The following is a 12,770-nucleotide window of genomic DNA, read 5'->3' as shown; positions in this document are numbered from 1 at the left end:
ATGCCCCGCGGCTTCCTGGTGAAGAGGAGCCGCCGGCCCACGCCCATCTCGTACCGCGCGCGCTGCTGCTGCCCGCCGGCGGGCGGAGGGGAGCCGGAGTCGCCGCCGCCGCCGCCGCCGCTGCTGGGGCCGGGACCACCGCCGCCCCCCGGGCCGCCCTTCGGCCCGCCCCAGGGGCCCAACGCCGCCGCCGCCCCCGCCCCCGCCCCCCCGGCGGCCCTGCACAGCCCGGCGCGGGCGGTGAGCGAGGAGCGCCGCGGGCAGCTGGGCTCGCCCGTGTCGGCCGAGTCCTTCCCGGCGCCCGAGCCGCTGCTGCTGGGGCCGGGCGGAGAACTGCAGCTCTGGGCCGCCGCCGCCGCCGCCGCCGCCCCCCCGGGGCCTCCCCCGGGGCCTCCGCCGCCGCCCGCCCCGGCGCGCAGCCCGGCCTGCAAGCGGGCGCAGGGGCGGAAGGGCAAGGCGGCGCGCCGGCTGCTCTTCGAGGATGAGGTGACCACGTCGCCCGTGCTGGGGCTGCGCATCAAGGAGGGGCCCGAGCCCGGCCCGGCCCCCCAGCCGCCCCCGCCCCCGCCGTCGGGTCCGGGCCCGGGGCCGGTGGCGGCGCGGCTGGGCGAGTTCATCTGCCAGCTGTGCAAGGAGCGCTACGCCGACCCGCTGGGGCTGGCGCAGCACAAGTGCTCGCGCATCGTGCGCGTCGAGTACCGCTGCCCCGAGTGCGACAAGCTCTTCAGCTGCCCCGCCAACCTGGCCTCGCACCGCCGCTGGCACAAGCCCCGCCCGACCCCCGGCCCCGCCAAGCCCAAGGACCCGCCCGCCAAGGCCCCGGGCGGCGGCGGCGGCGGCAGCGGCAGCGAGCGGGACACGCCCAGCCCGGGCGAGGCGGCCGAGGAGCTCTCCTGCCCGCGCTGCGCCAAGCGCTTCCGCCGCCACAGCGCCCTGCGCAAGCACCTGCCCCTCCACGCGCCCCCGGAGGCCCCCGACGAGGCGGCGGCGCTGGCGGGCGAGGGCCACCCGTGCCCCGTGTGCGGCGAGCCCTTCCCCAGCAAGAGCGGCCAGGAGCGCCACCTGCGCCTGCTGCACGCCGCCCAGGCCTTCCCCTGCAAGTACTGCCCGGCCACCTTCTACAGCTCGCCGGGCCTCACCCGCCACATCAACAAGTGCCACCCCTCGGAGAACCGGCAGGTCATCCTGCTCCAGGTGCCCGTCCGCCCCGCCTGCTAGCGACGGGCAGCGCCGCCGGGCCCTCCGCGCCCGCCCGCCCTGCCTCCAGGAACGAGCGGGGATGCCTTCGCATTTCACAGGCTTGACCCCCCCACCACCCCCTTCGATTAGCTTTATGATGGCTTGTGAACCGCTGGGATCTGGCTTTACTTCTTCTCTTTTTTAATTTATTTAATTTTGTATGTGAACGAAATCAAACTGCTTATAAAGATATAACTTGGGTTAGCATAGCCACAAATGCCTTGACTTTTATTGTTGCTCTCCAGAAAAGAAAAGGAAATGTTGTAGAAGCTGCCTTAATACCGAGACAGGCCAACCTTTTTTGTTTGAGTTCCTTCTCCAAATAGACCCACAGGTTGACGCTTTATGTGTATATGTTGATTTATGCGTAATGGTTATTTATTGGTTATTTATTATTAATAATTATGGTGTTCATTATTTTTGACGTGCTTGGCCTCTTTACCCCCTCTGCCTTTCTCCTCGCCATTTCACTGTGCATTTTGAATCTTTTTTTAAAAGGGATCTGTCGAAAAGGGTTTTAACTTTTGTACCTACGATAAACATACAACTCCAACCCCTTTATTCTTGCTTCGAGGGCTCCGAGACAGCTCTGCTTACTTTTAGATGCAATCTCTTTTCTACACACATTATTTTCTTAACTGTTAGCTATTTATAGATGCTTCATAGAACTGTTTTAACTGTATAACTATTTACTATTCAAATAAAAATATTTTCAAATGCAGATTCACCTTCTCCTTTATAGATTGTACTAAATGTCCAGTTTCTTAATTCTTGCTGCAGTTGTAAAAAGTAGGGCCCAGGTGGATTTGGGTGGGGCTAGAGAGTGGCCGGCCCGGGAATAAGGGACTCTCCCGCGGCCGAGCGCCCACGGGGGTTTTCTTTGCAGGCTTTCAGCCGCAGGGCGGGCCTCGCTTTTCGGGGCCGGGCCGGGCCTTTGATCCACAGGTGAAGGGGCAGGTTGGGTTTGGCTCGCCCCCCTCCACACACCGGCGATTCCTGGCCAGCTTTCCCAGAGGCCTGCAGGGGAACTTCGCAGCAAGGGAAACGGAGCGGAGCCTCGTGGCTCTTTGGATGCCGGCAGAGGCTTCGGCCGGCTGGAGCGCGAAGGCCGTATGTGGGAGTCAGGAGACCCCGGCGCGGACTCCTCCCGACTGCCCCGGGTCTCTCCCGGCCGGAGCTTCGACTTCTCCGGGCTGTCGTGGCGCGGGGAGGGGAGTTAATTCTGTCCAGACATTAGGAAGGATTTTCTAACGGAGCAGTTCCTCGGTGGAACAGGCTTCCTCGGGAGGTGGTAAGAGCTCCTCCCCTGGAAGTTTTTAAGCAGAGGCTAGGTGGCCATCTGTCAGCAATGCTGCTTCTATGACCTTAGGCAGATCATGGGGGCATGGATCGCTGGGGGTGTGTGGGGGGAGGTCGTTGTGAATTTCTTGCCTTGTGCAGGGGGTTGGGCTAGATGACCCCGGTGGCCCCTTCTAACTCTGTGCTTCGAAGGGGGCGCCTGGCCAGCGGCGCTCCAGCGACCGAGTTCCTAGGGGAGCTTTTGACGGCGCGGAGTGACCCCAGACCGGCGCTGCGATTTCTGTGGCAGCTTCTGCGGTCCCAGGGAGAGCCTCCTGGGGTGGGGGTGCTTGTGTGCGCGCGCAGGGGTGATCTGGGCTCCCCAGGAAAGGAGCTGGAGGGGGTTGGGGCGGGGGTCGCCTTCCCGCCTCTGGACCAGACGAGCAGCGCGGCCCTCGGCACAGGGCCGAAGCTGGAGCCGGCGGGTGAAGGTCTCCCGTGGGGGTGAGCCCAAGCCTGGCTGCTGCCCATCCCCACCCCACGCCACCCCCAAGTGGGCCCCGCACTGCAGCCTCTGGGGCTCAGGCCAGGGCCGGAAAGAGGGGTGGGGGGCGGGCTGGGCGGAGAGGGGTTTTGCGGGCCGCCGGTGGGCTTCTTTTCCGGGAAGGATGGCCGGAGCCCTTCCCCCGCCGCGCTGGCAGGGCCGCCCTGGGCAGAAGCGGGAAGGCCGCGCGCTCCCCTGCCCGGAGGACCGGCCACGGGCAGGGGCAGCCCGCCCCGCAGACCTGGCGGCCGGCCGGCCGGCCGACGGACGTCCGAGTTGGAAGAGCCTTCGGGGGAGGGGGAAAGGGGTTTTGGGGAGGGGCACACCTCTTGCAGCGCTCCCCCCTGCTGTCTTTGAACGGCCAGCCTGATGCGGCAGAGGAGGCGCGCAGCGGCCCTTGCAAGGCTGGCGGCGGCGGCGGCGTCCCCGCGTGGCCCGACCCCGGACGCCTTGCGCGGGCCCGCCCGCCCCCACCCACCGCCCTCCCCGCCCGGGAAGCCGCCAGCTCGCCCCCTGCCCTGCGACCTTCGGGCCGGCCGCCTGGAAGGCAGCGAGAGAGACGGCGCCGTGTCTGATCAGGAGAACCGGGTTGGTTTCCCCCCTCCTCCCCTCGAAGCCAGCTGGGGAGCCTTGGGCTAGTCACCGCTCTCTCAGCCCCACCAACCTCACCGGGTGTCGGTTGTGGGGAGGGGGAGGGAAGGCGCTTGGAAGCGCCTTTGAGTCTCCCTGAAGTGGTCGAGGGGGTGGGCGGGCGTGTGCGGGGCCAGACAGCTCTCCTCCTCCTCCTCCTCCTCCTCCTCCTCCTCCTTGCGGGGCTTCCCGGTCCGCAGCGTTCCTGCCCCGCTTTGGGCCCGAGAGGCCCTCCTGGCTCCTCCTTCCCCGGCGCTTCCCTCTGGGGCCATTGCAGAGGAGGCCCGGGGGACATGCCCCCTTTGCCAGCGCACGGGTTGCCGAGCCTTCTCGGGTTGCCAGCCTCCAGGTGCGGGCTGGAGTCCTCCCCGAATTCTTCTCCTGGAATCAACACTGGTTGCCAACGGAAGGAGGTCGGTTCCGCTGGAGGAAAAGGCCGCTTTCGAGCTCGCTTCGGTCCCCAGGCTCCACGCACCCCCAAATCTCCAGGAATGTCCCAAGCCAGTGTGGGCAGCCCTAGGTCAGGCTCCCAAGCAGACCTGAGGGTGCTCCACAGGAGTAAGGGGGGGGAGGTGGAAAAGGAGGAAATGGGACAGTGGATGGATTGGGAGCACCTCGAATCCGAGAGGAACCTCTTCTGAGCAGCAGCCACCCGGTTAGACCCCTTTGGGCTCAGAGTTCCTCCCAAGGACCTGTTCTGGGCACAGTCCGAAGTGGAATAAAGACAGGAAAGACGAGAAAAGACGGATTCAGGAATGGTTTCCTCCTGTGCTGTTCCTTGGGTTAACCTTAAAGAATTACAACTAATATCTAGATTTGGGATTGCCAACGTGCAGGTGGGGCCTGGAGAGCTTCTGGAATCCCACCAGACGGCAGAGGTCAGTTCCCCTGGAGGAAATGGCAGCTTCAGAGGGCAGACTCCGTGGCATCCCGGCCCCAGGCATCACCCCCTCCCAAATCTCCAGGAATTTCCCAGTCCAAAGTTGGCAACCCTACAACTTGTTCCCGGTCTCCCTCTCATGCACCAGTTGCCTTTTTCTTTAATGGCACAGAGAGAACGTTCCTGCTTCATGCATTTCCCAATTCCAGGTGCCCTCCAGTTTGGGTCATGTGGATGTGAATCTGCCCCTTTCCCCTGTTGTAAGGGAGGAGCAGAATCCTGCCACTAAACCTTTGGCAGAAGAGGGGAATTTAACAGGCAGAGCTTTTTTCCACCCTTGCTCCTGGCACACAAGTGTTATAGGTAGGGTTGCCAACTCTGGTGGGGTAATTCCTGGAGATCTGGAGGCAGTACCTGTGGAGGGAAGAATTTGGGGAGGGTTTTCACCAGAATGTGTGGGATACCTTAGCATTTGCCCTTGGAAGCTGCCATTCCCTCCTGGAGAAATGACCTTTGTAGTCTGGAGATCAGTCGTAATTCTGGGGGAACTCCAGTGCCCCCCCTCCCCCCCTCGGGGTTTGGCAATTCTAGTTAAAGGTTGTAGGGGGTCATCTTGCATTGCTCCAACAGAAAATTAAAACTACAAGGAGGAAAGGCAAACCTCAATTAGTGCTCAACTAGAAGAATAATCCTTGTAGAACAAAACAAAGGGAGATTCTTTAATTAGGAATTGGGGGGAGGGAAAGATTGGTAAAAGACAGGATCCAGAGAGAGAACCATGTTACACTGCTGCAGAAGATACAAACATAACACCACAATGCAATTGCTGAAATACTATCAGATCCTGCTGGGAAAGCCCCGTTGCCTCTGAGCAAGATTTTGATTTAGAGGCAGTGTTCATTTTTTACGGCTTTTTGTTCTCCAAGAATTAACCTTTCAATTTAGCACCAGCTTAAAGCTGTCCCCCCCCCCCGCCTTGGGTCTTCTCTGCAGCTGGTTACCTGACCTGTGCCATTTCAATGGTGTTCGTGACATATCGCTGATGCTTCATATGGTCTTAGCGACAGAATTGCTGCAATTGAGTCACTCAGTGTGGTGGGAGGATGTGGAGGAGCGTGGTTACTGCTGGCTGCGGAGGCAGGAATGCACAACGGGAACTATTTAACCTCTGCCGTAAGAATGGCCCTGCAATGTGGTGAATCTTTTACACACACTTATAGGAAACTGGCCCTTACACATAATTTTACTGCATGTCCTCTATCCTGGCATAATAGCCCCATGTTTCAATGTCAGCAGCTTTTTGAAATGGGGAGCAGCAAAGCGACTTTGCCAAACATTCAGAGAAATGCGGCGTGGTATGCAAAACAGTGCAGCACGCCTTGCCACTGTTGTGTGGGGGAAAAGAAAATGGACAATGCCATAGCCACTCCATAATATCTTCTTCAACATCAAGTTAAATTTCAAGATTTTGAGAAAAAACATGCTTGACATTCTCGAGATACTTTATCAGTGCGATCCTAAGAACACTTTCCAGGGAGTAAGTCTGGCTGGATAGACTGCAGTGGGATTCTGAGTAGATTGAGTAGGATTGCTCCCTTAGTCCACTAAAGTGAACTCATTCATTGTTTGCAAGGAGCTGTTACCACATGCGCTCCCTTTCACGTATATTCTTAGACACGTGTGGACTCTAACTTGCATTCAGGACACTTGTCCAGAACCTCAACCAATTTGGGAGAATTAAGCTCAGCATCAGGGGGACACCTCTTCCAAGTTTCCCAGGCTGGATAGCTTGGAAAACTGAGCAGAACATGATTTAGGGATTTTTACCTGGATAGTGGAGGAGCAAGCTCAAAGTGCCACTAACAGTCTACCAGTAACCATGAAGCAACCAGCTCTTTTGCAAAGGAAGGTTTAAAATTTATTTAGGGAAATACAGGAGTACAGGAATTGAAAAGGAACTCAAGCATAAGAACAGTACAATTGTTGTGTTCAGAGTTACATGAGAAAAGGAAAAAGTGAAAGAGTGAGCCTTTGGGTGAGTGAGAATTCTGTGCCAGGGAATTGTCACAAAGAGAAGTGGGATTTAAAGAAGGGGAAAAGAGAGTTTTTAAAAGAAAAGGAATGAACAGAGAGAGGTTTACCTACCCTCAATCTGCTGGGATGGGTAGAGCATCGAGAGATTGAATGTAGGAGACCTTTAGGAAGAGCTTCCAAAGGCCCCAAGGAAATCATGAGAAGATAAGGCAGCAGAGAGACACTCTTGTGTGGCAAGGAAAAGTCCAAAAGTGCCAGAGAACGAAAAGCAGAGTTGGTAACCTCTGAGCCAGAGGTGGGCATATGCTGCATAGTTTGGGCTAGCAGACCAGTGATAGGGGCCAGCATGAAAGAATACTAAAGAAATAACTGTAAAGTCCAGGAATTCAGAGGGATAATCTGGATTTCCTGACTCTGGCTGAGTTGGGTGGGGGGAAGTCTTCTCAGAAAGGCAACAAAAAGTGATTGCATCTGGCAGGTGGGACAAAAAAAGGCTGGGAATGTTAGGAAGAGACATTCAGGAAAGGTAAGTAGAAGGTAATCGAGCCCATTCGGCTGCTTGAGAGTAATTAGTTTTTTGTACTCAGGAAGACTTTGCGTTTACATTGCTAGACCTAACTGGCTGCCTGGCTTTGCAAGCCCCTGTGGTGGTGGGTGGGCAGGCAGATGTCCCATCAGGGAATCAGTCTCCCATCCAAGGTTTTGGCTGCTCATTAGCAGAGCTGGAGTTGAGCCTTGGCCTCACCTTCTCCAAAGTATAAACAAACCAACCGGCATGATGGCAAATGGTCTATGAGTTATAATGTAACAATTTTCCTGTAAATGAATAAACCAAAGATTCATCTACCATTATTATTTTACCATTATTAATTTACAGGAAAATTGTTACATTATAACTTATATAGACCATTTGCCATCGTGCTGGTTGGTTTCTTTATACTGTGGTGTATGTATCAGCATAGGTTTTCTACCGGTTGGCTACAGTGACTCACCTTCTCCAAAGCCCGGCGTTGCTAGCTCTTAAAATGGCTGCCAAGGTGAATTGAGCCAAGATGGCACCAGGGCACACATCTAGAAAGGGTGACAGAGCAACATGTCCTTGGTCCAGGAGTCTATGGCAGGTGAAGGCTTCGATTTTCCAGTGGGGTAAGACTGCTCATTTCACAAGCAGGGCTGCTCTGCCTATTCACTATTTCCCCCTTTGCATTAGTCCCCAACTGGCAGGTATCTAGATGATGCACTGTAGTGGTTTAGTGTAGATAATCAAATTAATTTGTAGATATATTTCTTTGAGGATGTTGATGTATGAGGGAAATCTCGCAGCACATAAGCAAAATTGGATTGCACTTGATTCCTTTCCCGGCAGTGCCTAGAATGTGATAAGCCAAAATCTAAGACTTTGAGGGGGCTACAATTAACCCTTAATTTCTCCACCTATACTAACTGTTCCCTGCATTCCAATCTAATGCCTCTCTAGAGTACATCTTCATTGTGTTTTTATAATGCTGGCTTCATGTGGAGTGGGGAAACCAACCCGGTTCACCAGATTAGAGTCCGCCGTTCATGTGGAGGGGTGGGGAATCAAACCTGGTTCTCCTGATCAGAGTCCACCGCTCCTGATCAGAGTCCACTGCTCTTAACCACTACACCACACTGGCTCTCCAGCACAGATTAAAATAATGTTGCTTTGGTGGCAGCTGCCACCACAGGGTTGGTTTTATTCACTCACTCCTTTTCCCCAGTGTATTTTTTAAAACAACTTCTCTTTCCCCCTATACTCGGACTTCTTCTGTGTGTGTGTGTGTTGCTCTGCCTCTTGCAGCAGTAATTTTGTGGCTGTGCCCATCACCCTGTGACAGAATTCCAAAGGAACCCACAGGTTCAAAAAGGTTGGGGACCCCTGGTAGAGTGATGAGAACACTTAGGCGCACAGAATCATCTGTAAGTTTCATTGCTTTTTACATTTTCTGGAGTTCTGTCTGAACCAATGGCATAGACCTTTCTGAAGGCATCTCTGACCAGCTAATAGGTGACAACAGAGTTGTTGCTCTACCCCTTGACCACACATTACAAATTCTAATTATCAGTCTCGACAGGAAAAAGAGCAACCAAGGGAAACTTGTTCATTAATTGGACTAGATGGCCTGTATGATTCTATAATTCTGCCTCAAACATTTTTCAAATGTGAGAGACACTGTCCTTCAGTGTTACTACTCTGAAGATGCCTGCCACAGTTGCTGGCGAAACGTCAGGAAAGAAAATTCCAAGACCACGGTTACACAGCCCGGATAACCTACAAGAACCAATTTTTCAAACTTTTTCCATGCAGTAGAACAAAGGAAGAGTTATATTCAGCACTCTCTGATTTATATTATCTGTTTACCATTAAGTATAATAGGAAAAGTTATGCTAGGAAAAGTTGAGGGCAGCAGGAAAAGAGGAAGACCCAACAAGAGATGGATTGACTCAATAAAGGAAGCCACAGCCTTCAATTTGCAAGATCTGAGCAGGGCTGTCGGAGTTAGGACATTTTGGAGGACTTTCATTCATAGGGTCGCCATGAGTCGGAAGCAACTTGACGGCACTTAACACACACACATAATATTTCATTTATTTTTTCTTTTTACTAGTGATACGCCCTACTCCTGATTAGATCTGTTCTTTTTTTAGTCAAATGACCATAAAATGAATGATTGATTGATACTAGTTATACGTCCTGACCTGGCTAGTCCAGGCTAGCCGGATCATGTTGCATCTCCGAAGCTAAGTAGGGCCGGCCCTGGTTAGTATTTGTATGGGAGACCACAAAGGAAGTCTAGGATTGCTATGTAGAGGCAGGCAATGGTAAACCACCTCTGAATATCTCTGGCCTTGAAAACCCTACGGGGTCGCCATAAGGCAGCTGTGAATTGATGGCAAAAAAAGAGAAGTGACAAATTTGACCCTTTATGATTCCTTTATTGTTTTTCAGACTTGGCTGCGCATAGACATTTAAATACTGTTCTGAGTGCTGTTTGTATTGTGATGTTTGTGAGTGAAGGGACTTTCACTTATATAAACTCAACTTCTGGCCTTGCTAATATGATGGACTACCTTGCTCTTTAGTCTTTGGTCTCTGCCTTACAAGTGATCCAGGAGGTCCTGTTAGTACTAGAGATGCTTAAATAACTTGTGGCCTTTAGACTTTCAGAGGGAAATAAGCCCCCTCTTGCTGAAGTAAGCTTTGGTGAAACCTAAGATCTTTTTCACCCTGACCTGGATGGCCCAGGATAGCCTGATCTCGTCAGATCTCAGAAGCTAAGCAGGGTCAGCCCTGGTTAGTATTTGGATGGGAGACCACCAAGGAAGTCCAGGGTTACTGTGCAGAGGAAGGCACTGGCAAACCACCTCTGTTAGTCTCTTGCCAGGAAAACCCCAAAAAGGGGTCGCCATAAGTCGGCTGCGACTTGAAGGCACTTCACACACACACATAAGATCTTTTTCACCTAATTGGTCTGAAAAGAGCACCCTAAATCATTATTGTAACGTACTGCAGATGGCTCTTCTCCCATGCCCTTTACTGGCAGTATTGTTTCCCCCTACATTCCCCCCTTCTGTTAGTATTTGGAAAAGGAAACCACCAAGGAATGCCAGGGTTGTTGTGCAGAGGCAGGCAATGGCAAACCACCTCTGTTAGTCTCTTGCCTTGAAAATCCTACGGGGGGGTTGCCATAAGTAGGCTATGATAGGAAGTCCTGTGAAACACAAAATATGGCTTTTTTAATTAAAACGTTAATATACTTGCCTTTCTCTTGAACATCTCAGGACTCAAGGTGGGTGACAACAGTGTATAACTAATCTGATGAAACAGTAACACAACAGATATAAGCACATTTAAAACTGGCCTAAACATCCCTTATGCCCGCACCAGCAAGATTGGGCTTGGGCTGTCCCAAAAGATCTCCAGAATTGCTGTATTTTGCAGCTTTGCCAGAAAGCCAGGAGGTTAGAAGCCCCCTTGACCTCTCCCATGATGCTGTTCCAGAGTCATGGGGGCAGCCACTGAAAAGGCTCCCGTCTGGACTACTGAGGAATATGCCTTAGATAAGGGTGGAGGGGCAGTACTGATGGTAGACCTTGCTGGGAAGAAGAGAGCCGCCTGCACAGGAACATGGAGGGAGAGGCAGTCTTTCAAGTATGTGGGCTCCAGGTCATGAAAGGCTTTAAAGGTGAGCACCAACCCCTGGAATTGGACCTGGAAACTAGTTGTCTGCCAGTGCAGGGACTTCAGAATAGGAATGTTGTTCCCGCCTTTCCTGTCCATGGGAGCCAGTACGGTTGATCTGAGAGACCCAGGTTCGAATCTCCACTCTGCCATGGAAGCTTGCTGGGTGACCAGGGGCCAGTTACACATTCTCAGCCTATAACTTACCTCACAGAGTTGTTGCAAGGATGAAATGGAGAAGGGGAGAATGTTATAATCCTGTTTGCATCCCCATTGGGGAGAAAAGTGGGGTATAAATGAAGTAAGTAAATAAGCTCGGGGACCAAAATGGCTTACAGAATGTTAGGAAAAGGAGAAAAACATAGAAAAAAAAAGTTAAAATCCACATCCACCCGCACAACAAGAGACATCATCACATCAAGTTAACTGATTGAACCACCTGTCCATAGAGCATATCAACAGGAAGCTTTTTGAATTAATGCTGGTTTTGAATATATGAAGCTAAGTTCTACCTCCTCCGACCTGTGGGCTGTAAACATCAGTATCGTCTACCCTGCCTGGCTGCAGCTGTCCAGGGTCTCATGAGGTCTTCCATATTCCCTACTACTTGATACTCTTTTTTAACTGGAGGGAGAGGAGCCGTGGGTCAATTGTAGAGTATCTGCTTGGCATGCAGAAGGTCCCAGGTTCAATCCCCAGCATCTCCAGATAAAAGGACCAGGTAGGAGGTGATGTGAAAAACCTCTGCCTGAGACCCTGGAGAGCCACTGTCAGTCTGAGTAGACAGTACTGACCTAGACGGATTAAGGGCCTGATTCAGTGTAAGACAGATTGATCATTTGAGATGTGGGGGATTGAACCCGAGACCTTCTTCATGCAAAGCGGGTGCTCTGCCACTGAGCCACAGCCCCTCCCTCACGGTTTTCCATCCTTTTCTGGAGTTAGTGGGGAGGGTGCTCTTTTTAAATCCTCTGGTAGCCCATTCCAAAGACCTGGATCAGTGGCTGGAAAGTACAGAGGTGTAATCTTACTAACTTTAGTGGAACTACTAGGCCAAAGGCGGCAGCGGAGGGTGGGGGGGCGGGATATATGCAGCAGAAATTGCTTTACAGGACTGAGCCCAAATAAAGTGATTATAGCCTGAGGATTGATTTCCTTCATCAGTTGGTGTGATAATTAAAGCAAGCATGATCACAATAATAGCGGGAATAGCAGAATTAATGGGATGAGACTGAAGGACGGAATACCAGGTGACCAGTTAATTTTCAATAAACAGACTGCTGATTTCACATAAAGACTGGGGAATCAGGAGGCTGCTTTAATTGACAGGCTTTGGGCTATTTTGTCTGATGCTTTCAGCCATATCGGAGTTCTGCTCAGCAGAAGGTACATTGGACATGTTTGGGAGGGGCCATGACTCAGTCAGAGCATCTATTTGGCTTGCAGAAAGTCCCAGGTTCAATATACGGCCTCTCCAGGTAAAGGATCAAGTAGTTTGTGATGTGAAAGACCTTTGCCTGAGACTGGAGAGCTTCTGCTAGTCTGCTAGTCTGAGTAGACAATTGTGGCCTCAGTGGACCAATATTCAGTATAAGGCACCTTCATGTGCTCATGTCACATTACAGTATAAACATTTGAGATCAGAACTGGATAGCTAAAGACATGGACAGAGACAGGAAACACAAGTCAAACACCAGGAGATGTTCTGAAGGAAAAAATAAGCCAAGAGTCAGAGCCATGGAGGAATTCTTTCCACCACTGAGATAATTGCTCTACTGCTGCTCCTATGCAAACAGAGGCAGGAAGTATGACACCCCTTGCTCTCTATGCATCTGGCAACAAACGGCTGCTCTAGAGGGTCATGTGAGGCAACAGGTAGGGTTCCACAAGCAGCCTGTGGGTTTGGACTCACGTTGAAGACGGCTGGGTTAAAGATTAAGAGGCTGGGCTGTGAACCTCCA

At 52.6% G+C, this 12,770-nt stretch overlaps 1 protein-coding gene across 1 annotated transcript; it reads left to right on the top strand.

Annotated features, from left to right (window-relative positions):
- Positions 1-1,218, top strand: INSM1 (INSM transcriptional repressor 1). Its single transcript, XM_056862881.1, has one exon. It carries the CDS (start codon positions 1-3, stop codon positions 1,216-1,218), a length of 1,218 nt encoding a protein of 405 aa, XP_056718859.1.
- The last annotated feature ends 11,552 nt before the right edge of the window (positions 1,219-12,770 follow it).

Source organism: Euleptes europaea, chromosome 17 (genome assembly GCF_029931775.1).
Source record: "Euleptes europaea isolate rEulEur1 chromosome 17, rEulEur1.hap1, whole genome shotgun sequence".
Lineage (NCBI taxonomy): Eukaryota > Metazoa > Chordata > Lepidosauria > Squamata > Sphaerodactylidae > Euleptes > Euleptes europaea.
The sequence above is the reverse complement of the archived record's forward strand: the minus strand, read 5'-3'. Positions and strand labels throughout refer to the sequence as shown.